A 25,559-nucleotide genomic window follows, 5' to 3' on the forward strand; every position below is an offset into this window, starting at 1 on the left:
ACTATACGTTATTCTGGTTTACATTAAGCTTCGTTAGAATGTAAAATGAAATAAAAAAATCAAAAGCAAGAAAAAAATTGATAAAAAACAAGGATTTTAGCCTAATAATCAAATCAATGTGCAGCTGTAAAGGTGCATTCAGACCAAGCGTGGTGTCCGCAGCAGATTTACATAGTATCCCTATGCAAACACTCCTGGAACGGAGCGGCTAGCGGTAAACTCAATGCAGTGAGGACATTCCCTGCTCCTCCCTCACCTCATCCTACTAGATAGAACCGAGCAGCCCTGTACGGAGAGAGCGGAGCGGTGATCACTGAAATTGGGAAAGAAAGCTTAACTTTTTTATGAAATCACATTGTGGTAGCCAACCAGGGACTGGTTTACAGATGTCGTGTAGGTTAAAGAAGTGCACAGGAGGCAAAGCTTTTCTCAGTTTAAATAGAATAAAGGGGAAATAATATTATGACAAAGGATGAAATAAGGAATGTTCTGTAGAGGTTTTAAAAGGGCGGTCTTAATTTATCTCTTTAAAGACTGATTGTTGTCCTCCCTAACCTCCAGCACAGACCCCTCTGTTGCTGCCCATCGCCTTCCATTGGTAGCCTGACGTAGTCCGACTCAATTCTAGTCAGAATATGAGTCTGATACTGCTCCATAGAGCTGTGATTATGGGGCGTGTTTCGAACGAACCAGGAAAAAAATGCCTCTGTACTCAATTGGATACACCTACAACCAATAAGAGCAACGGAGTGCGTGATGTGTGTTAAGCGAGGCATAGTTGTTGTCAACAAAAATCAAAGCGTGCAGTTGCACGCCTAGAATAAGAAGATGAGCCTTGATCGCGTTTCTCTGTTCCTCTTTTAAAATTAATTTGCTGTCGATATCTTCTAGAACAGACCTAATAGCAGAATCTACACACCTGAACTCTCCAGCGGCAGCCATTGTTGTTGTCACACAAGCGCGCTGTTGATCATCTGTCCATCATCGTATAAAGCCCGCCCTGACAATTTGATTGGCCCGCCAGATTTTGTGCCAGCATACTCGCGCTAGTATTGAGCAATGCCAGACCATACACATTATTAAACACATGAACAGACAAAAATATTTCCATTATGAAGACCCAGGAAATAAAATCCATTTGGTACACTAGTTTTTATTTAAGAAAGGCTTCAAATCAACTTTGCTTTTACTTTGAAAGGCAGAAGTATGAATTCAGGCTCCAGGGTCACTTAAAGAACTTATCTGGAACCTAAATCACAACAATACTGAATAAGGCCGTGTTACCCTTATGGGTGGCGTGGGCCTTTATGGTGTTAAACTAGATCCATACTGGACTGCATGTTTCCACTCAGACAGACATAGAACACGGTAGAGAAGTTGCTTCTCAAGCTAGTCTAGTCATCTAGCTCCACAGAGAGGGAATGAAAGGGCTCAGCTGCTGGGTGTTCCTCTTCCATCTTTCTGCTCCGAGCCTTTAGGGATGTACCTCAACTCATCCATGTTTCTCTGGGAAGGCAACTTTGAACTTCAAGCCACGGCTCAGCGATTTGCTAAACACTTAAAACGACCAAGTAACCAGAAGGTCTGTAATTAACTAAATTGGGTTTTTCATTTTTGCTTTTAGACAAGTCTTCAAAATGCTTTGTGTCCGGGGAGAGACGGATGGCCACCCAACCATGTGCAGCATGCAGCAAGAGGTGCTGATCTGGGACCAGGACACACCATCGGAGACTGAACTGAGAGAGGTTAGGCTAGAACTTGTATTACAACTGGACCAATGGAGACCAAAGATTTTACGCAAACAGCATGACCCTTTTTTTTTTCTTGTTAAGCAGGATCAGAGGAAAAACAGAGGAATCTGGACTGTACTTGAAAGTCAGGGACTGGCTTTACAGGAGCTCTTTTATAGTTGAGGCGTACCTGTTTATCCTCCGCTTCGCTGCGTTTGCTCCGTGCAGAGTTTGATGAGCGGGCCTGCGGACTCGCTGGCAGGGCCAGCGGGGAAACCAGTGGAGGTTGCACCTTGCTGAGGATCTTGGAGCAGAGACGAAGGCAGTGGGTGAGCTCCCCGAGGCCCAGGGCCTGGAGGTGACAGGTCAGAGCCGCCACCATCCGCAGCAGCAGCTGAGGAAGATGCTCTGTCTGGATTTCTATGTACGTCTCCTGAAAATACCAGTTAACTATTAGAGTGACTTGGTTAACCAATTAAAATACATAAACTAGAAACTGCTTTCAGAAAGATTAATGAATATAATTTTAATTACATTAACACCATTAAACATTTATTTTGAATACTAAAAAAAGTTTTTCTAGTCCTTGTACTAGAATCTGCTTCTTTAACTGACAGCACCTTAAAAACTGTTTCCATGTACCTTCAACCTTTAACAATTTATCACATTAATGTCACAAACTTAAATCTATCATTTGAGACGTTTAAGTGATAGACTGACAGACAGCAGCCAACTACTGTAAAGTGGAAGAAAAAGATAGATGAAATAATAGGTGCATTTTCAGCGTTTATTCTGAAAGCCTCAACAAACCCAATCCATTGCCTCCAACCATCAGCATCTACCAAATTAGTTTTCTAAATATTTTAATTTTCATGGAAAAACAATAAAGATGTGACACTTGAACATCTCTAAATAGCGTGCAATTTAACCAAATACACCCTATTATGGTCAGTTTTTTTCATAAGGATGTGGCTGGAGGTTTGAATAAGTTGGAATACAGTTAGGAACAAAGCTCTGCTTCATGACGTCATATTATATGTGAGCATTTATGGTTTCTTTGATAATTGTAGGGTGATCTTTTTAAGGTTCAGGTCAGAGTAAGTGCCATGTTGAAATCTCCAGTAGGAGTATGAGAGCAATAACACCAAATGTAACACACCGTCACCTCATTTACACCAGAGACTTTGTAACACTGAAGCTGCTTATAAACTCCATGACAGGTTTTTGTGTCGCTCTCACAGCTGCAAGAACAAAACGACATCATTGGGGGTTTTCACCGCCCAATCTCTACACAATATCTGGGCGCCATTTGTTTTCTTCCAGGGTCTGAAAACGCTTGTGTGATTAGTCAGGTTCGGATATTTTCTGCATCCTTTCAGCTGTGAAAATCCGTATAGTGATCTGTTATATAATAGATAGTTTGCTGTTGTGACGTAAGACACAAGGTGTGGGACTTTTTAGTCCCACCTGATTCAGCCGCTGAATACTGTGATTCAGTGTGAATACTCTGGAAACCTTTTCCTTATTTTACCACCTTCAGAACAAGAACAAACCAACTACCTAACACTGTATCCAAGCTTTAATGTGCTCCGTCAATACGCTCGTAGGGACAGTGAAGCTGTAAAGGCTAAAAAAAACACTGAATAATCCCGGAAGAGACAACCTAAGATGCTGCACTGCAAAAAAAGATAGATAAATAAGTCAAAACGTCTTAAATTAAGTGTATTTACCATCAATTTGAGTAAGTAAATAAGACAATTTGCCACTGGAATGAGGATTTTTACTCTTAAAATAAGGTAATAAGATAATATGCACTTGAAATAAGACAATGAAATATTTTTTTTCTTATTTTTAATGTAAATAGTCTTTTTCAATTGGCAAAGTGTCTCACTTACCTCTTCAGTTCAAGAAAAAATTCACTTATTTTAAGAAAAAATGACTCATCTAGAGCTCCATTTTTTCCAGTGGGCAGAAACATGGGGCTCCAGCCAGAGGAGGGAAACAGACATTTTGTTTTTAAATCGTATTGATATATAACAAAGACCAAGATAAAATTCAGACCTGACTGAAATTAAAAATCTGCAGCAAAAACTGAAAACGTTTCCCAATTCCCTTTGTCCAATCTGACTGAAATGGGCTATTTTACGAAGAAGGGATGGAAAATATTTTAACCTCTAATCGTAAAGCTTGTATAGAATAACTGCAAAGGAGCTGGAAAAGCAATAAAAAGTGGCTCTATAAAGTATTTAGGAAGAAACATCTCAATTATCTGATATATTTGTTGTCCAATCAAGCATAATTTTTCTTCCACTTTACAATCAATTGTTGGTTACCATGTGCAGGCCTATCAGCAATAATGTGAAAACATTTAACAGGCTCAAATTGTAAAATACAGGTGCTGGTCATAAAATTAGAATATCATGAAAAAGTAGATTGATTTCAGTAATTCCATTTAAAAAGTGAAACTTGTATATTATATTCATACATTACATACAAACTCATATATTTCAGATGTTTATTTTGTTTAATTTTGATGATTACAAATGACAACAAATGAAAATCTCAAATTCATCATATCCGAAAATTAGAATATTACTGAAGACCAATAAAAACAAAGGATTTATAGAAATGTTGGCCAACTGAAAAGTATGAACATGAAAAGTATGAGCATGTACAGCACTCAGTATTTAGTTGGGCCTCCTTTGGCCTGTATTACTGCAGCAATGCGGCGTGGCATGGAGTCGATCAGTCTGTGGCACTGCTCAGGTGTTATGATAGCCCAGGTTGCTCTAATAGTGGCTTTTAGCTCTTCTGAATTGTTGGGTCTGGTGTATTGCATCTTCTTCTTCACAATACCCCATAGATTTTCTATGGGGTTAAGGTCAGGAGAGTTTGCTGGCCAATTAAGAACAGGGATACCATGGTCCTTCAACCAGGTACTGGTAGCTTTGGCACTGTGTGCAGGTGCCAAGTCCTGTTGGAAAATGAAATCTGCATCTCCAAAAAGTTGGTCAGCTGCAGGAAGCATGAAGTGCTCTAAAACTTCCTGGTATGTGGCTGCGTTGACCCTGGACCTCAGAAAACACAATGGACCAACACCAGCAGATGACATGGCACCCCAAACCATCACTGACTGTGGAAACTTTACACTGGACTTCAAGCAACGTGGATGAAGTGCCTCTCTTCTTTTCCTCCAGACTCTGGGACCTTGATTTCCAAAGGAAATGCAAAATTTACTTTCATCAGAGAACATGACTTTGGACCACTCACCAGTAGTCCAGTCCTGTTTCTCTTTAGCCCAGGCAAGACGCTTCTGACGCTGTCTGTGGTTCAAGAGTGGCTTGACACAAGGAATGCGACAGCAGAAACCCATGTCTTTCATACGTCTGTGTGTGGTGGTTCTTGAAGCACTCACTCCAGCTGCAGTCCACTCTTTGTGAATCTCCCCCACATTTTTGAAGGGGTTTTGTTTCACAATCCTCTCCAGGGTGCGGTTATCTCTCTTGCTTGTACACTTTTTTCGACCACATCTTTTCCTTCCCTTCGCCTCTCTATTAATGTGCTTGGACACTGAGCTCTGTGAACAGCCAGCCTCTTTAGCGATGACCTTTTGTGTCTTGCCCTCCTTGTGCAAGGTGTCGATGGTCGTCTTTTGGACAACTGTCAAGTCAGCAGTCTTCCCCATGATTGTGTAGCCTATAGAACTAGACTGAAAGACCATTTAAAGGCTTTTGCAGGTGGTTTGAGTTAATTAGCTGATTAGAGTGTGGCACCAGGGGCCATCAATTTTGAACCTTTTCACAATATTCTAATTTTCTGATATGATGAATTTGAGATTTTCATTTGTTGTCATTTGTAATCATCAAAATTAAACAAAATAAACATCTGAAATATATGAGTTTGTATGTAATGTATGAATATAATATACAAGTTTCACTTTTTAAATGGAATTACTGAAATCAATCTACTTTTTCATGATATTCTAATTTTATGACCAGCACCTGTATATTCTACATAAGCACAGTGAGTTAAAGGAAAAGAACCGCCTACCTATCCATATGGATCTATTACTTTTTTAATAATTAAATTAAACAAGCAATATGCATAAAATAATCAAATTCTGAATAAGAAAAATTAGCATGAAATCATGGAGTGAATTCAAAATATCATAATAATTAAAAAATGAGGATTGTGTCAGGATAATATGAGGAGCGCAATAGCATCAACTGTATGCATGCTGAACAAGAAGGACACAGAAACTGAGCAAAGATTTCATTTTCACAAAAAAGCCAGTGTAAGTTTTTGACACATGTAATGATCATAACCCATAAAGATCATGTTTGATTTTTAGCATAAAAAAAAAAGATGAGAATAAGTCAGCCACTATGGCGTGAGCACTTAAAGCAGAAAAAAGGAACAAAGGTAGCCTGGGGGATGTTGGCGGGACATTGCTGAAATGTTACTGTAGCCTCAGTGAAGCAAAGTGAGGTGAAAAAGCAGGAAAGAGCTTTACTTTACCTGGCAGATTACCCTCATGCTTCTAGTAGGCTTCAAGGAGAAAGAGCAGAGAGTTTGAACAGACAGGAGCAAGCAGAGCACAGGCCACCCATCAGTGTTTGCAGTCATCCTTTCATACTCAGTACAACACCACTCCCTAGATCTCACACACACAGAGCATTTCAACAGGGTAACGGAGGATTTCCAAACTATTCAGATTGGAAGTACAGTAGCAGTAGAAAAGCATACAGGGTTAACAATAAGACAAAATCCCCACACAGACTTTTTGATAAAAAGGGTGGAGATTGCAAATACAGTTGGGTTCAGAAGTCTGCATTCACTCAACACAATACAGGGCATTTAATGATTTATTTAAGAGAACTTTTTTTTATTTTCCTGCATCTTGATTGGATGCATGACTGTTTAGGGGCTAATTGGTTCTCATCCAAGTTGGTTGATGCTCTTTTATTACGGTTGGTTTTAGAGTTAAAAGGCGTTTGCTGGACACTTTATTGGGAACAGAGATTTACAGCTAGCCTGCAGATCAATATAGGCAAGCTAGAAGTGAGTACTTTCCATGCAATGTGTAACAAACAAAGGAAAAAGGAAATAAATCCCAATTTTGGCTGGAAAAAATAACAGAAATTCAATAATCAATTGATTGCTTGAAAAATCTTGCATCCCAACACTGCAGTAGAATGGAACAATGAAGGAGGAGGAACAGCAGTAAAACATTCTTAGCTTTATAGATGACATTTTTTTATGGCACTAGTGGCTCGTTTTTTCGACAGTCGGCTGACAGGAAAGGGGGTATGAGAGGGGGAGAGACATGCCGCAAAGGATCACAGGTCTGATTCAAACCCAGGTTGGCCGTGTTAAAGACTAAGGCCTCCGTACATGGGTTGTGTGCGCTAACCACTGCATCACCTGCACGCCCCATTGGTGAAACTTAAACAAATATGGATGTAGATAAAGCAGCACACCTTCCTCACATCAAGGAAACAAATCAGCAGGTTTGTTTAACACAATTTTAATAGGATTGGGCCGGACATGATTATAAAACATGAGGGTGTTGGTGAATTGCAAGGATAACTGAGTAAAAAGACCTCCTAAACCCTTTTCTGCAACTCCTGGGTGGCGTAAAAAATGTATACAGTGATTCTGTCACAATCATAGATTTATTATATTTTGAGTAGCTTGGGTGTATAATTAAAAATTCATCCAAACCTTAACCTTTAAAATTACTCAAATAAACCATTAAAAGCCCCCAATGTGAAAAAATTCTTTAAAATTGGCGTTTATGATTAGTAAATAAAGACTTCTGACCAAAACTGTAAACAGGACAGACAAAAGGGATCCTACACACGGAATCTGGGATCTATGACATCCACAATCCCTGACGGCATGGATGCCACGCCGTACGTGTCTGTGGGACGTTCTAACAGCAAAAACAGTGGATACAGAGGAGGTGTGAGCCAAGCATGCGTGACACTGACAGCTCAGGCAGGAGTCTATAATTACAAAGATTATAGAATAGAGAAGAGAGGAAAATGACAAAAGAGGGAAAATAAAACATGAAGGAATGGAGAGAAAGGAAGAAAAGCACAGAAATGACAGAAAATACTTCTCTATCAGATTGATGCCATCAGTGTTAAAACGGAACAAAGTGAAGTGAAGAAACTAGAAAAGTTAAACCTGCAGGATGGAGGCTACGGCTTTAATTCACTCAGAGAATTAATAGTTTACATCCATGTCAGTAATTACTGCACTGTAGCATTACGATCAGGAAGGACTCGCTCTCAGGCTAAACTCAAACTCTGATCCCTGTTAGAAGTATACTATGCAACCGGTGTTGATTTTCCAGCGAGGCTCCCCCCAGAGGGCGAAAGTAAAAGTGCACTGACGTAAATATGCTCAGCTGTTCTCCTGGTTTCTCCGTCAAGCCAGGCGCGGTTGTTATGAGCAGACAGGCGACGCAACGACTCACCATGTCTACTGCTGTAAGTGACTATTTTTTTCCAATTTTCGAGTTTGAAAATTCTCGCTGGTTCCTCCATGATAACTGCACAAATATCGCCACTGCGCTAGCAACGAGCATGCCTTTCACTGGGGGCGTGTAGCAGTTCTCGCCGTAAAGCAAGACCGACTCTCGCGATGCACGAGACTTCTGAGCCTGTGGGTGCGGACCGAGGGCTCCTGCAATTGCAAGTACGGTATTTCCCCTACAGACCACCAGGGTGGCCGAGAAAACCTTTGTTCGACTTGAAATTACTCATTTAATCATCCAAAACGTTATGGAACACATTAATTAACTGAAAAATGTTGCATAGTATGCCTTTAAGGGTGCACTGTAAGCCATATAGGCTGATTTTAAAAAACCCATCTAATTTCTGCTCAACGGCTTGTAAAATTGTATTTTAGGCCAAAGTCTTAGCTTTAGAAGAACCTGCAACCTGATCTAAACTCAGATGATCTGGAACAAACAGCTAAACCTATTAAACAGTATATCTTTTGAGATATTAATCTATTTAATTTAATCAACCTCATAAAGAAAGTTTTTTTTACTCATACCAACAAAATTATTTGTGGTCGGAAAATTTAGTTTCTCTTATTTCATATAATAATTCATGCTATTTACTCACTATAAATGTTTTCCCTTAGGCGGTTTCACCTGCAAGGCCACACAATTCCACTGTGTGAGGTGTTTGTAGACTAGACATACCTTGGTATTACATATACATATTCTTTCTCAAGGTTTATTCATAACATTTTACTGTTTAACCAAAGTGTCTGTAATTTGTTTTGACTCTGACAACTTTCCATTATTGTAAGTAAGGGGGAACGAACGCTACCAATGCAGAACAGGGCTGATAACTAAGCAATAAGTGCTGTATGATGAGCTGTTCTCTCTTTGCAAAGATCAAAATCAAGTGATCGACTGATTGAAATCCATCGATGTCCATTTATTTAACTAGAGCAAATAGTAGAATACTTTTTCCCACTACAGATCTTATTAACTATGAATAAAAGTTAACAGCCTCACTGCGAGAGCTTCACAACAGCCTACAGATTAGCTAAAAGTTGACAGTTTGGCATCTCTAGAACTCAAACGTTGAAAGGAACAAAAGATGAAATATAAAGAAGTAGGAATTGAAGAACTGCACTGACAGGAAACGATACGGGCGAAGATCACAAATAAGATGGAAAGAGAGAATAAGAGAAATCAAAGAAAAAGTCTCACCAAGGAAACTATGTCCAGCAGAAAATCTACCAGCTGACAGAACTCCACCAGAGGGAGGTCAGGCGACTCCAAACTCCAACCACATCGGCCAGCGCGTGCACCACTGTTTAACGTCCTCCTGAAACAGGGACAAACAGCGACTTCTTAACTCTAATGAAGCTGCTAACAGACCAGAGAGGATATAACTGGTGGTGGGAACTTTCCTCGAACCAAACAGGGTATTTTAAACCTGCTTTTTAGACATAGAGATTAAAACTTTTCTTGCTGGGTGTTTAATTTGTTTCCTATTCAGGTATTTCCATCTGCTGTGCGAGTTGACACTAACCTGCAGCACTCCTCAAACCAGCGAGCGATGTAGTCCCACATATAGTATGGCTCAAAGGAGTTGAACAGGAGATTGGCTGTTTTAATGAGCTCCGCTGTCCTCTTATTTTCTCTCAGTTTACTAAAGAAGAGAAATTATTTAATTATTTTAAATCAGGTTTCTGAAGCTCATTGAAAAACTAAAGCCTGGATTAAATATGCATCTAATCTGCAGATAAAGTGCGTGTTCTGGCGCTCACCTGCTGAGGTGCGTCTGATCTTTGCTGAACGGACTCTGGCCTTGAAGGTCTAGCTCTGTTCGGCACTGTGTGTGAAGAGTCCGAAAAACTTCGATCAGAACGTCCTCCAGGATGGCCGGACCTGAAAAAGAAAAGGCAGAGAGAAAGAACAATGACAGAAAGTTTTTAAAGCTTTATCTATAGTGTAAAAACACAAATGAAACCCTGCTGAGGTGGGGACCAAAGGATCACCTAGCTCCGGTTTGTCCAGCAGACTGATCAGGATGCGAAATGGCTTTAGGTCATGCATAAGGATGCTCTCCTCCTCCCCACCTCGAGCCTTGCCCTGCAGAATCCCAACCATCGCCTAAAACAAGAAGATAATATCAAACTATGTGTATGTTCAGATTCCTTCAAACAAATATTTTTAATCTGCCTTAAAAAAAACAAAAATGTTAAACTTCAATGTTGTAAATCAGAAGCTTACATATCGATGTCACACTGAGAAAAAAAAAATCGAAATCTAGTAAGGAATTTTTCTTAAAAATAAGTGCATTTTATCTTGAATTGAGGACGTGAGACACTTCGCCAATGGGACAAGACATTTTACATTTAAAATAAGAAAAAAAAGATTGGCATTGTGTTATTTCGAATGCATATAATCTTATGTTGAGAGTAAAAATACACATTCCATTGGCAGAACCTACTCAAATTAGGGTATAAACACTTTATACATTTTTACTTATTTCTGGATTTTCCTTCATTGGCTCATAATATCTTAAATGGTCTCCACATAAGTAGAAGTTTCTTGAAATAGGTGTATTTTAACTCCTTTAAAGGATCAAGCACTTTGGCCCTGAAAATAAGATGATGATCAGAATTCTTTTATTTTAATTTCTATTTTTAAGTCCAAAAATCTTTTTGGAATGGCAGATCATTTTAATTAGCTACTCCAATTAAGTGCAAAAAAACCTCATTCAAGAAATGCTTAACTGACTTTTACTTCACTTTTTGCAGTGTGGGAACTTCTGGTTTAGAAGAAAGCATTAAAACTACTTTCTCTTATTATTTAGACGTTCAGTCAATAGAAATCCCGAGCTAACCTAAAGCAGAAAGCTTTTAATTTGATGTCAATCTAAGAGAAAAAAGGCATGTCTCTTTTAAGCCAATGTTTTTTAAGATCTGCTCTTAACTTTAAGCTAAACTGAACCATTTCTGGCTTACCGAGGAGCACATTTGTTTGACCATTTCTATTTTTGAAAACGCTTAGAATAACCAATTTTATGTTTCCCCTCATGTGCTTTGATTCATTTTTCCTCCCTCATTACGCTTCATCTGCAGCATGGAGCAGAGTCCCAGAGGGCCATCACTGTCCCTGTTCAGAGAGCTTCAGTGACCATCTCTGAGCAGATGGCAGAGGTGGGAGGGAGAGAAACGCAAACAAATAAATAAATAAAAATGTGTGACGGATCAAAAAAACAAAAAAAAAAGTCTCTGTTCAGTGTTTTGCCCCCTGGAGAAGTAGAGCGCATCAAACAGCAGGAGAGATGGCGTGATTTTAACACAGCATGACATCTTTAACAAGAGCTCAGTGATCCCTTTAAAGCTAAAGCTGCTGGGGATGAATACAGTACGTCCGCGTCTAAAGGAGGACGTTTGAACAGAAAACATAAAAAGAAGGGAAACTACTAAATGTTTGCCATCTAGAAGAAGCAGAAGGTACCATGCCACCCTTAAAATTCAGCAATAGGCTTTTAAGAGGCATCCTTTGGAGTTATTCAGGACACCTTTGATGACCTGGTTGTGCATTTAGCTCCAAACCTCACCTGGACTAGCATGTCCTTGGAGAAGCTGTTGAAGTAATGGGAGGCGTGTTCCTCTGGGTTGCTCTGTCGAGTGCTGCGCGGACCTATTATCCCGCCATTGTTGTCAACACCTTAAAACGACCAAATGAGAATTAAAAATGTATTGCAACTTAAAAGTAACCCTTTGATTTTATCCTCTGCTTTCCTTTCTTGAAATATGTTACAAAAAGAAAGAAAAAAAATACATAAATGTAAACAATGCTTTTATTTCACTTTCAGTGGTTTTTGGTTTACACTTACTATCTGGTATAGATGACAACAAAACAAAGCAGAATAGAAAAGAAACACATGGAATAAAACTGAATAAAACAAAAAAGAATAAAACAGAATAAAATATAATACGCTCTAGGTGGGAAAATATGAAGCACAGAAAAGCAGGCTAAGCTCACAGAGATTTGTTTGGTCTTTCTAAGGCCGATGCAGATAGACATCATTTAGACATCAGTTTAACTGATCCCCAATATTTACCTCTGATTTCCATTATTGCTTTTCTACCCGTACATTAACACAAAAATAACAATGACAACTGTAAAATAAGTCTAAATTAAAATACAAGAAGAAATTATTCAAAAATCCAATAAAGCGTTGCAGGGAAAGGCATTGCATGCACTGCACCTGATCTCAAAGCATGGTAGCTGAACGCACTGTCCATACCTTAAGCACGATCCGTACCATCCAGGTTTCCAGAAATAATGTAATAATGGTACTGACATTACTTATTTCTATCCTTAACTTACTAAAGAATGCTAATACACATGTTCAACATATGATTTATGACTTTTGAGACAATTTTTATGCTTTTTACATTTTCTTCATTAAACTACTTCTCTGACGTTCATCATCAGACAAGCTAAATAGTCCAGCAAAATATGATTAAACCATGTTTATCTGTATTTTATTTGTTTCTTTCTTTAGATTACGCAGTATATAGAATAATGTTAACATGAAATGAAAAAATTAAACATAAAAAAAACTAGATCTACACTATATTGCCAAAAGTATTTGCTCACCTGCCTTGACTCACATATGAGCTTAAGTGACATCCCGTTCCTAATCCATAGGGTTCAATATGACGTCGGTCCACCCTTTGCAGCTAGAACAGCTTCAACTCTTCTGGGAAGGCTGTCCACAAGGTTTAGGAGTGTGTTTATGGGAATTTTTGACCATTCTTCCAGAAGCGCATTTGTGAGGTTGCACACTGATGTTGGACGAGAAGGCCTGGCTCTCAGTCTCCGCTCTAATTCATCCCAAAGGTGTTCTATCGGGTTGAGGTCAGGACTCTGTGCAGGCCAGTCAAGTTCATCCACACCAGACTCTGTCATCCATGTCTTTATGGACCTTGCTTTGTGCACTGGTGCACAGTCATGTTGGAAGAGGAAGGGGCCAGCTCCAAACTGTTCCCACAAAGTTGGGAGCATGGAATTGTCCAAAATGTCTTGGTATGCTGAAGCATTCAGAGTTCCTTTCCTTGGAACTAAGGGGCCAAGCCCAGCTCCTGAAAAACAACCCCACACCATAATCCCCCCTTCACCAAACTTTACACTTGGCACAATGCAGTCAGACAAGTACCGTTCTCCTGGCAACCGCCAAACCCAGACCCGTCCATCAGATTGCCAGATGGAGAAGCGCGATTCGTCACTCCAGAGAACGCGTCTCCACTGCTCTAGAGTCCAGTGGCGGCGTGCTTTACACCACCGCATCCGACGCTTTGCATTGCACTTGGTGATGTATGGCTTGGATGCAGCTGCTCGACCATGGAAACCCATTCCATGAAGCTCTCTGCGCACTGTTCTTGAGCTAATCTGAATGCCACATGAAGTTTGGAGGTCTGTAGTGATTGACTCTGCAGAAAGTTGGCGACCTCTTCGCACTATGCGCGTCAGCATCCGCTGACCCCGCTCCGTCAGTTTACGTGGCCTACCACTTCGTGGCTGAGTTGCTGTCGTTCCCAAACACTTCTATTTTCTTATAATACAGCTGACAGTTGACTGTGGAATATTTAGGAGCGAGGAAATTTCACGACTGGATTTGTTGCACAGGTGGCATCCTATCACAGTTCCACGCTGGAATTCACTGAGCTCCTGAGAGCGACCCATTCTTTCACAAATGTTTGTAAAAACAGTCTGCATGCCTAGGTGCTTGAATTTATATACCTGTGGCCATGGAAGTGATTGGAACACCTGATTCCAATAATTTGGATGGGTGAGCAAATACTTTTGGCAATATAGTGTATGTTTAAATCCAAAGCTGAAAATGTTAGCTCATGGAGGTAGCGTAGGAACCCAATTCTGGTACAGATTGGGCAAAGACAAGAGATAAAACAGAAAGGATTTTAAGGCATTTATTTTCTCAGGAAATTATTTACCTTTAACACATTATAGTTTAGTACGCTTACTATTCTTACTATATTTTTTTTTTTTTTACAAAAAATGATCTAAAGTAACCCAGATGTATATCTGGTTGCACATGCGCAAATGAGCTGATGGTAGGGATCGTACTTCTGGGACGGATCAGGTAGTGACATGCTCTACTGATGCTAATGCGAGTATAAAAAAAAAAAAAAAAGTAAAATATCGGTTTACTGGTCTATCTCCAGCTCAAGCTGCATAGGGGAAATAAAAATTGTATTTCAAAGGCTTTCATTAAAAAGAATAAAAAATGAATCAACTACACAGTAAATAAATAAATAAAAGAAATCGAAACTTTAAATCAAAACATACATACATATTGGAAAAAAGTTAACTTAAAGAGATTTGTGGAAAAGAGATTTCATAAATAATCTGTTGGATCAGAAGAATTTTTGGTGCAAAGGGCAGATAATAAGTGAGAATAGGAGGTAGACTGTCCCAAAAAGCTTAATGCAGCTTCTTTACATATACAGATATTTCTTATTCTGTTGAAATATTAATCACATGTACGAAAAACCTTCAGAAACTAAAACATCATCTCATTTGCTGTAGAATAAAGAACTCTGCATTTTAACGGGTTGATCTACAGTCTAATGGTGAGACAGGGCATCATTATCATTTATTTCATTATGCAAAAATATCCAAAAAAATTGTAAGCAAGACATTAACATGGATGAGCATTCATTAATAATAGTAATTAATGACTGAGAAAATAAGAGCATGCCTTTTCTAACATCAGCACTTTAAATAGAATCGTTTTCAATTATTTCTGTTCAACAATAAAATATCACATAAAAACATGTATTAACTTTTATTCATACTTACCAGTAATTTTTCCCACAGTGAGAAGCAAATCAGAGAAAATGGATTAAAAACAGTGAATAAACCAATAACTGCCAGCTGTTCAGATACAGGGCTGAATAAAATATTTCAAGTATAAAGTTTCCAAAATATCAATGTGCAACATAATATCTCAAAGGTCTATTTTGATGCAGGAACTACCTGATGATATTTTCAAGCTGTTAAAGGGGAACGCTGTTTTCTTTTAGATAGAGCCCTTGATTTTACGTTCTTACATCATGTTTTACTCACTCATATGAGTTTTATGTCATTTGGAGCTGTTCTGAAGATATTCCGTTAGGTTATATCCAAATAACGTCTTCCTATGGGCAACGAGTTGAAGGCACAAACTAAACTGTTCATAATTTATCATTTATGGTACGCCAGCATTCATAACATGTAGGCGAATCACTGTCACCCAGACATCCATGGTTTTATTTTTTATATTTATATCTTTTAAAAAACAAAGCGGCGCGTGTATGAACTCATCCGCGCGCCAGCTACCATTCATTCATCCTGTTCTCTGAACTGCTTCTAGTTTTACTCACATGCCTGGAAGATGTCTAGTGCTACTACCACAGATGATCTCGCTCTCCAAATGGAATTGAACGATTCAGATTAGCTAGCTGAATGAATAGAAGGGGTAGAGCGTAGCCGCCTTTGGCCCGGGCTGCCTGTCACAACTCCAGTCCGGTGTGCAGAGGACGCCATACACGTGCTGCTTTGTTTTAAAAAAGGATGGTTTAAAACCACCAGACTCAACATGAGTGCACTGGTGTTGTGATAAAGGTAGGTTCCTCCCTGTAATCCTAGCACATTGTCCACATTTTTATCCTATCTTCCTTTTACATTATGTTTTCCATTATGTTGAGTTGACCTGAGGTGCAGTCAATGTTTTCTGTAGAGACAACTTCCCTAACAAAGCACCTGTTGCTTTATTTTCCTTCAGCTCCTGCCTAGCACTGCAATGCAGTCAGAATCAGGTAAATTAAATGATTAACTTTCTTATACCAAAAAAGTACCTGAAGCATCAGATACTGGATTTATGAAAATGTGTTTTAATGATGTTGTCAAAAGGAAACCCTCCATCTGAATATGTTATCTGTTGTGGTGAGGTTGTTACTATAGTTCATAGGTCTGATATCTGGTAATGGTGGAGATTTTTTAGTAACGATCAGGCAAAGTTAAATGTTCAATTAATTAAAATTCAGGCTATTTAATCCAGACAGATGGTTAGCTAGCTGATTTAAAACATGCTAATTTTCACAAGCTTCCCGAAAGAAGCAGACTGGAGAATCGATATTAACTTTATCAGAAAAAAGGAATCAGAATCTTTCAGTTTCAAACAATGCCAGACCCTTATCAAGACTGCAGTAATATTACAGAAATCAGATCAGCTTCAGCAGTTAAAGGAACAGTCACAGCATCCAGATTTTCAAAAAAGATTACTAAAGATGTCTAGATTTGCTAAAAAAAACAAAAAACAAAAAAAAACTTGCAGCTTTGCACGCTAGATCAATAAATGGGCTGCACAGGTATTGTAAACAGAACAACTGATCATTAAGTTCCCCCATTTAAGCATCAAATATAGCTTCTCTGCACTCAGGGTTACTCCATCATTGTAAAAGTAGTAAGTGTTAACCATTTTAAAATTCTTAAAGGGAGTTGTTTTTGTCTGATGTCTGTGTTGCTCACAGCCTTTTTCTGATCTGTGCATGCTCCTTGGAGCTCCTCTAGGCTTTGCAGTGCAGTGAAGAGGAGGCAGTATAAATTGGGGGTCAAAGTTTATTTCTAACAGTGCGTATCTTGTGTTGAGAGTGTATTTCTCACCCAGCAGCCAGGCGTACAGCCTGCGGTTCAGGGACATGTCTCTTCTTAAAACGACATGCAAAGCAGCTGAAAGGATCCGGATCATGTCAGGGCGAGTCGCCTGAAATCACACAGCGAAGAAAAGTGAATGAGATTCTGAATCAATGCACGACCACAGATGGAAGGAAGGAGCATTTGAATCTCTGTTGATTTAGTCTCAGTCCTGTGATCCAAAGCAGAACAACAGCTTAGCAGAATAATACTTCTGCCTCTGTGCTGGGAAGTAGCAACAGTGTTCTATCTTGGGACACTGATAAGGTAAAAAATTTATTAAATCCTAATTATTTTCTTTAAAGTAAACTTTTAGCTAACTTTCTACATTTTAATCACATAACTTTTGGTGTTTACTTTAAAGGCTGATTTTTAAGGCAAATAAAGGTGAAAAAATGAAATATGGGAACAAATAACAGGGAATAATGGTGCCCTTTAAAGGATGTAATCACAAACACACAGCAACAGACACCACAGGAAACAAGAGCTATTCACCCTGGTTTGGATGCTGGCTGCTTTTATACCAACTATCTGTCCAAGTCACCTCCGTTAACTCGTACAAACGAATAATTTAGGTATAAAATAAAAGATATTAACTCAACCAGCAAATCACTGCTGGAGAAAAATTTAACAGTTGAATAATCAGGCATTCTACAGAGAGACAAGTTGTTTAGATCTAGTTTACAAAAACAATATTCTGAAAAAGATAAAACCGCATCTTTGACCCAACAGTTTAAATATCAAAGAGCTGTTAGCTGAAAGCAGATAAACTGGTTTATCTCTACAATGCTGTGACGGCTCGTTGATAGGATTGGTTCTGATTTTCTTCTTGAGGAAATCTATTTCCAGACAAGGCTAATCTATTTATAAACATTCCCAAAACTGAAATAAAGGCAAGACAATATTTCATTAATTAAATGTATTTTCCCCGTTTTAAGAAGTTAACATAGCTTTCCATTGCAATACAAGGATTTATGTTTAAAAGGAAATAAAAAAAACAACTCCATTATCTCATTTTATTTTAAGTCATAATATCCAACTATGTCTTTTTAAGTGCCAAAATCCTTAATCTATTGGCAGCTAATGTTGTTAATGTGCTCAAATGAGATGCAAATACACTTATTTCATAGAAAATGTTAGCTAATTTTTAGGTCAGTCTTTGCAGGGTAGTTCTCCTACCCTAATCTGTCCTGCAATAGTCCATTTGTTTCAATGTTTTAAGGTTCTGGACAAAAAAATGGGTAAAAAGCAGCTAAAGTTCAGAGAAAGTCTTTGGCAGACCTTCAGCAAGTCAGGAAAGCTACTGATCAGCATCACTTTAAAGGATCATAGAGAGAAGGAAATGGGGGTAGAGCAAAAATGAGTTTTATTATCTGCTGACCTGAATGTTGCTTTCCTTTTGCTCGTCCATCTTGTGTCGTTATTTTAAACACAAATGGTATTAGCATGATTAGAACAGATCAGTGGTTAAAGGGCTTCATGCACGGTTCTGTCTATGTTGCTTTCTGGGCTCGGACACTTACTCCTTGTTGATCGTCTCACTGGCAGAAAATCTGGGACTGTTGGACATTCAGCTAAACACTCCTTAACTAGACTGTGTTCACAGCTTTGGTACAATCGACCAACACATCCTAGAGTTTATGCTCACCTGGCTCATATGGAAGGGGAAGCAGAAGAGGATAAGATCCAGTGTGCTTCTCTGCACCAGAACACTGGAGTCCTGGACTGAGGTACTGACAGCCTCCACCTGGGGATAGAAGATACCGTTTGATTTCATGGATAAAATATCCCATCCATACACAATACAGCTCCTGTAATTTAAACCAGCTGTGAAACTATCTATAGCTGAGATGCATTGGGTCAAACAGAAGGTCAGCAGTACATCAGAGCTACATATTGATCGGTCTGGGTGCTTGCAGCTTTTCTCCTCCTCATTATAAACTCAGGCTGACTGGAAAGAACAAACTCTCTTCTGCGGAAAGTGGTGCCATTTTATAATGAAAACAATCCAGAAGATGCATTTTCTAATGGAAGATCATGAAATGCTTTAATCAGCTGGGGTTCAACACCATCACGCACCATGAGCTCAATGTCACTGCCCATGACGTAGAGCTGGTCCTCCATGGAGAGCTTCCGGTTGAGGTGCAGCAGAACGAAGGAGACCCCAGGGAGACGCACAGAGGGGCTGGTCAGGATGCTGCCCCACAAGGCACTGTAGAAGGCCGACTGCTCCACTGCTGCAGCCACTTTCTCCAGCAGGGTGTTGGTTCTAAAGGGGGAAACAGACGACAGTCAGCACCAGCCACCGTTTGAGTCCAACACCACCAGCTCTAAAAGGGAACCTAAATACTTCTGTTTAGATTTCTAGACTTCAGTGTTTTACATTTAGTTATCAGCAAATCTCATCTGCCTGACCATCCTGTGTGATTGATGGGTTATTAAACAACCAAAATAAAAGAGGATTTTCAGCAAAATAAACCAGAAGCGACGTTTTTTTGTTGTTGTTGTTTTTAATGCATAAATAACATGCATAGATGAAGAGGAAAGTTTTCCCTACTCTGCTCTAAAAAACATCTTTGTCAAACTACTAGCTAATGATATTTAGCCTAAATCTAAACCGCTGGAAGGATTCATATCAAAGGATGCTTTAGAGTAAACACTATGTGAGATGCTCATAGTTTTGGATGTAAAACAAGCAGAGCAGCCTGAGAGACAGTGATGTTACCAGGGCTGCAGCGCCCTCTAGTGACTGCCCCATCATTCTTAATGTAACCAAATTTAAGACTCACAGTAGGCAGATTTAGTTAAAGTTGCTTTCATTCAACCAAATGTTTGTTGCCAATTAGATTCCCAACCAGTGCATTAAAGGAATAGTACACCCAAAACATGATTAGCCTTCATTTTCTACTCAACCCCATGCTGAACAACACTGTGGAGTACTTTTTTGATATCTCAAATGCATCTGGAGATCTGGGAGGCTTCTTGCTGTCTGCTGACATTCAAATAATGGAGGTCTATGGTGCCCGAGGCAGAAAGGTCCATAAAAGTCCACAAAAAACGTGTCAATATTCCTCCATACTGCTCGTCCAATGTATTCCAAGTGTCCTGAGTGGGTAGCATCCAGAATTTACTCGAAACGAAGTCATTTAGAATGTTTTTAGAGCATAAACAGTAGTGTATAGGCTTCCTGAAAGCGCGCACCTGCGAGTTCACAACGCTACGGAAACTGCGGCAGACCAAACCAGATGAAAGTGCGCATTCAGCTCAGCAAAGAACTCATGCTCTTCCTCAACACTGAAGTCCTCAGACATTTTTCTTTCGTTGTTTCTTTCTTTGCACAGGTAAACAGCACATTTCTTCTTGTACGCTTGCATTATCGGCAGAGCAGACGCTGAATGCGCACTTTCATCTGGTTTGGTCTGCCGGCTTCCGTAGCGTCGTTAACGCGCACGCGCGCGCTTTCAGGAAATCCTATACACTACTGTTTATGCTCCAAAAACATTCTAAATGACTTCGTTTCGAGTAAATTCTGGATGCTACCCACTCAGGACACTTGGAATACATTGGACGAGCAGTATGGAGGAATATTGACACGTTTTTTGTGGACTTTTATGGACCTTTCTGCCTCGGGCGCTGGGCACCTCCATTATTTGAATGTCAGCAGACAGCAAGAAGCCTCCCAGATCTCCAGATGCATTTGAGATATCAAAAAAGTACTCCAGGGTGTTGTTCAGCATGGGGGTGAGTAGAAAATGAAGGCTAATCATGTTTTGGGTGTACTATTCCTTTAAAAATCCCTAAAGTATTTGCTCCTATCATAGCTGAAGTGGTGGTTTGGTTTTTCAGTAGGTCTCTTCTTACCTGTCGTAATACTCTGAACCCTCCTCCAGGCCGGGCAGGACTCCGGTCAGTAAACCCTGCAGACCCGGTTTTAGAGTCTTCCCCAGGGGCAGATAGTAGGTTTCATAGAGCCCCAGCAGCACAGGCTTCACAGACATAGCAGCATTGGAGAGTAGGGGGAAGAGCCCAGAGCTACAGCGACAAAGCTAAATGTTAAATAAACAGCTCAACAAAAACATTTAAAGGAACACATTTTTGGGATAAAGTTTAAAATGAAACAGTTTTCAAGTGAAGGCCACAGACATTTCTCCCATCCTTATTTGATCATTTTTAAGTGCTATCACATCTAGCCAGGGTCAGAGTCCTTACTCTCCTTACTGGTAGCATGAGAGGGATACCTGGACCCGACAGAGGTTACATAAAAAAATCTGTTATTTCCAGTTCAGGGATGAGAGCAGATTTACTCTGTTAACTTGGGATCCCAAACTATTCCAGAAGAGATATACTGATATATCTGCCAGCTTATAATAGCTTTTCTCTTCTATCAGGATTGGTGATTCATCGGTGCACTTATTGCTGCTCCAACCATTTGCTGTCTATCGTTCTTGTTTTGTTTGATTTGATAAAGGCTTCTTTTTGTTTATTTTCAGACTTATGTAGCCTTTGACCAAATTATTTTTATCACATAAACAGAGGAAGAAAAAGCAATATCTGCCTGAAATAAAAGGGCAGCAAAGATCTGGCTCTGGTTAGACTGTTGTTAAAACAATCGGCACTTGCTTTAAAAAAGCTGTATCAGTGGATGTCTACTTGAGATAATGGCAGCAGTTGGTTTTTGTTTTCATCTTCTTGTTCCCGGAGTATTACTAATCTCACATCAGTATAAAAAAAAAACATCCAGCGTGATTGTTTTCCTGGTCCTTTTCCAGCAGCTTTAGCAGTGTTGCTTCTAGTCTGGATCCGTTTACCTATACAGAAAGAGGTCTTTAGCCAGCCTCTTGGGTCCGATGATCTTGAAAATGATCTCATAGGTCTCCAGGGCCTTGCGGTGGACCCCGCTGGGAAGCGCAGGGTGGAGGCACTGGGCCAGCCGTTTGCCAATCGTCAGCTTCTTGGGAACAACCTGGTATTTTGCATTATTTTGCAAAACCTGACAAAAAAACAGAGCCAAATGCTATTAATCTGTAGAGCTGTCTTAAACAAAAACCAACAACCTGCTGCCTCTGATCTCATGCTGACCTTGTTGAGTTTGCCCAATGCAGAGATGAGGTCTGCCCACTCGCTGGAGTACTCAAAGTTCTTGAGGGCTTTGTCCACTGCTGCCACATAGTTCCTGTACTTTGAGTCACTCAGCAGCTCCACTTCCTCCGCATTCATTCTCCTGGCTGGTTTTTACTCTAATGTACAATTCAAGCCATTCATATAAACACTATCCCTGCAACACAGGAAACAGTAGGAGGAAAAGGACATTTATAAATAAATCACATGCTTTCAAACACTGCTGGAGTCATTGCTGACAAAAAGGTTGAGGTCATTGTTAAAACGGAAATCTATCAGTAAAAACAAGGTGCGGCCTGGGATATTTTAACAAGCAAAGACATGAATTACGTATTTAAAACTCTGATTCGACTGTTATTCCATTTCAGAAGTAAAACATCACAGTCTGAAATTAGAGAATTAGCTCCACCAGAATGCTGCTTCTATTCCTCCTACAACCTGTTCTCTCAGGAGAAACGCTCTTAAAAGGATTCAGCTCCTCTGCAAACAAACTCATTCTCTTATTCATCAGGCTGACAAATAAAGAGCTCCAACTAATCCAATGATTTAAAGCTCACTAACAAAAACAATGTATCCCCTCAAACTTCTAAAAGCTTTGGTTCATACGTTTTTATACACTCAAAATACATGTTAATTACTTTATACCTTATAAATCAGCCTTCCTACAGTTGCATAATTTAACATATAAATTACGTTGCTTTTTTTTAAATTAGCAAAAAAGTTTCAATTTATATCGGATATCGGCAAGTTCAGTTATCGGATTGGAAAAAATGGATTAATCCAGATTATTCCTCCAAATTAGGCGTCGAAGACGTGGCTTAAAAATCTATCTCCCGTTTTTATTTCTTACCAAATCCTCACATAAATTGCATAATAAAAAAGACAAATATCATTTATTGTTTTCAAAACATAGCTTTGATTTCAATCATACTTTCTGGGAGGTGACCTTACTTTTCAAGGGCAAATGATGCTTGTTAAATAATCATGTTTCACAAAAAACACAGACAGTAAATGTTAGCAGCTGCTGGTTTCACACAGACAGCTAGTTTATCAGTTATAAGGAGACATTCAAGAACAAGAACTGATAAATGATGTCACTCTTAGCTATGGAAGCCCAATAAATGGATTTGTTAACATTTTTCGAAATATTAAATAAAAGAATATGCATCAGTTCTGCACCAAATATTAAGACTTCATAGAATTTATAACCAATAAAATCATTTTATCATCCAGCAATAACACAAATGATTGATTGCTGAGAAGATAAAACAAAGTACCAATAAACTAACTCAAGAGAGCCCTAACCCATTATCTTTACATGCATAATGCATATGGAACCATTTTTTATTATTATTAATTTTTTCTAATCAATTCTGCCATTGGAGCAGGTTTGGGACATTATTTTATTCTTAAAAACATAATTGAAAAATTGTGAGTTTTAACCAGAAAATTACAGTTCACTTTTTAATTAGTGTAATTAATGCATTAATTGATTATATTTTACCTTTTTAAATTCAATAGAACATATATAGATAGAAAATTCTTAGCATACAAATACAAAAATATGCATCATTTCTGCACCAAATATTTAATCTTTATAGTATTCATAACCAATAAAATAATTTTATCATGCAGCACTAACCCAAAATCATTGATTGTTGAGAGGATAAAACAAAGTACCAATAAACTAACTTAAGCGAGCCCTAATCCATTATCTTTACATGCATAATGCATATGTATGGAAGAGGATTAGGATCACTGAAAAAATAAGAAAAGGTGACTGATTTAAAAATAAAAATAAAAATCAGTTTAATATGGAGAAAAAAGTCAGAATTCTGACTTTAATCTCATAATTCAGACTTTTACCTCAGCATACAGACTTTAATCTCAGAATACAGACTTTAATCTCAGAATACAGACTTTAATCTCATAATTCAGACTTTTACCTCAGAATACAGACTTTTACCTCAGAATACAGACTTTTACCTCAGAATACAGACTTTAATCTCAGAATTCGTACTTTTTTCTCATATTATACTGAAATAAAATTTTAAAATCAATGACATTTTTTTTCATTGGCCCTATGGGACCACTATTTTTCTTATTATTTAGATCAAATCAATTGTACATCAAAACAAACTGACAAATCAAACCATTCATGTTGCTCTTTCAGTACACAGCATTCATCTAAAGCTCTATTTTACAGTCAAGCTTGTAGCTTTGAACAGTCTGTCTGATTCTGAGATTCACTTCAAAGCCTGATTAAAAAGTTTCAACGCTTCCCGGAAATGACCCGATCACCTGGAGTCCTGCCTCCTGATTGGCTGACTCCTGCTTTAACAGGTGTAGGTCATAAAATGGAAAATAACTGTCACGGGACTGGATATTTGCTTTCCGGAGATATTTGGTCGAAAAAACATTAGGAAATATAAAACTTGATAAAATATTAACTTGTAAAAGGTGGAAACTTATGCTCATTGTGTGATAACTGAGATAGTGCATGTATATGTGCTAATATTAGGAAAAATATTATAAACAAACAACCCCCCCCCCCCCCCCCCAAAAAAAAAAAGCCTTTTATCTAAACATATTACTTGAGTTGTTTTTAGGAAGGATATGGGAGTGTCCAGACAGCTCTATTATTGTCTATAGCAGGTGAGCTAACCCTGGGCAGGTTATGTGACACTTTGTGATAAAGAAAAAAAATAATAGAAAATGATCTTACCGTTTCGGGGGGAAAAAATTCAACCACGTATCCCATAAAATAATAAAGAACGTCAGAATGTTGTCACAGCTAGCTGTTTAGCTCCAAATTGTTTAAAATCTGGGCCCGGCTCAGGCGACACCCGTTCAAATGGTTTAGATCACTGTGACGAAAATATTCTGACAGCCGGAAATCATTTATTCTTTATTTAAATATTCGTGCCCGTTTTTAAATTTTCCGACAGTGTGAAAGAAAAACTGGGGTGACGGTATAGCTGCCATTGCTAAAGGAACCGAGCTAAACGGCTGACAGTTCCCAGACTGCACTGCAGATGCGTCCGCTTGCACTTCCGCCTTTCCGCTCCTGCTGTGACGTCTGCGACGCCTTCAAAATAAAGGCTCGAACTTACTTTACAGACGACTAACGTTTCTGTTAATTCTATTCATTGCATGATTTCTTTGTTTTGCACCCGTCAAACCTAACAATTAATATATAAATAAATTACTACTCAGTAAAGTTATTGTCAGTAAATGTAACAATCTGTACCACTATCCCCCACCATATCAAATCAAAATGTCTGGAGCATTTTAGATGTATAAATATGGCCAATTTATTAATGTATCAATATTTATATTATTTCTTCTTGGAGCTTTTCTAGCAGTTTATGGTGTGTAGAATACATATATTTATTTTGACGTTTTCAACCGGATGTTTCTTTTCATTTCTTTTTTTTCCAGTTACTTTGGACCAGCAC

General features: G+C 38.8%; 1 protein-coding gene across 3 annotated transcripts in view; it reads right to left on the bottom strand.

Moving 5' to 3' along the window:
• The window catches only part of dop1a (DOP1 leucine zipper like protein A), a 43,205-nt gene extending 20,952 nt beyond the window's left edge, over positions 1–22,253 (bottom strand). The window contains exons 1-13 of one of the 3 annotated variants that reach the window (XM_038288558.1): positions 22,063–22,200; positions 21,792–21,973; positions 20,845–21,015; positions 19,063–19,252; positions 18,632–18,730; positions 16,954–17,053; positions 11,837–11,946; positions 10,263–10,377; positions 10,032–10,152; positions 9,794–9,913; positions 9,469–9,586; positions 6,249–6,278; positions 1,921–2,163 (exon numbers count right to left, since the gene is read on the bottom strand). In XM_038288558.1, coding sequence (XP_038144486.1) covers positions 1,921–2,163; positions 6,249–6,278; positions 9,469–9,586; positions 9,794–9,913; positions 10,032–10,152; positions 10,263–10,377; positions 11,837–11,946; positions 16,954–17,053; positions 18,632–18,730; positions 19,063–19,252; positions 20,845–21,015; positions 21,792–21,973; positions 22,063–22,200 — 1,737 coding nt within the window. Of the gene's footprint in view, positions 1–1,920; positions 2,164–6,248; positions 6,279–9,468; positions 9,587–9,793; positions 9,914–10,031; positions 10,153–10,262; positions 10,378–11,836; positions 11,947–16,953; positions 17,054–18,631; positions 18,731–19,062; positions 19,253–20,844; positions 21,016–21,791; positions 21,974–22,062 lie in introns of all 3 variants that reach the window. The other 2 variants (XM_038288564.1, XM_038288571.1) reach the window with 2 other exon arrangements.
• Between the last annotated feature and the right edge of the window lie 3,306 nt (positions 22,254–25,559).

Source organism: Cyprinodon tularosa, unplaced genomic scaffold (assembly GCF_016077235.1).
Source record: "Cyprinodon tularosa strain WSP-4 unplaced genomic scaffold, ASM1607723v1 ctg107, whole genome shotgun sequence".
Classification (NCBI taxonomy): domain Eukaryota; kingdom Metazoa; phylum Chordata; class Actinopteri; order Cyprinodontiformes; family Cyprinodontidae; genus Cyprinodon; species Cyprinodon tularosa.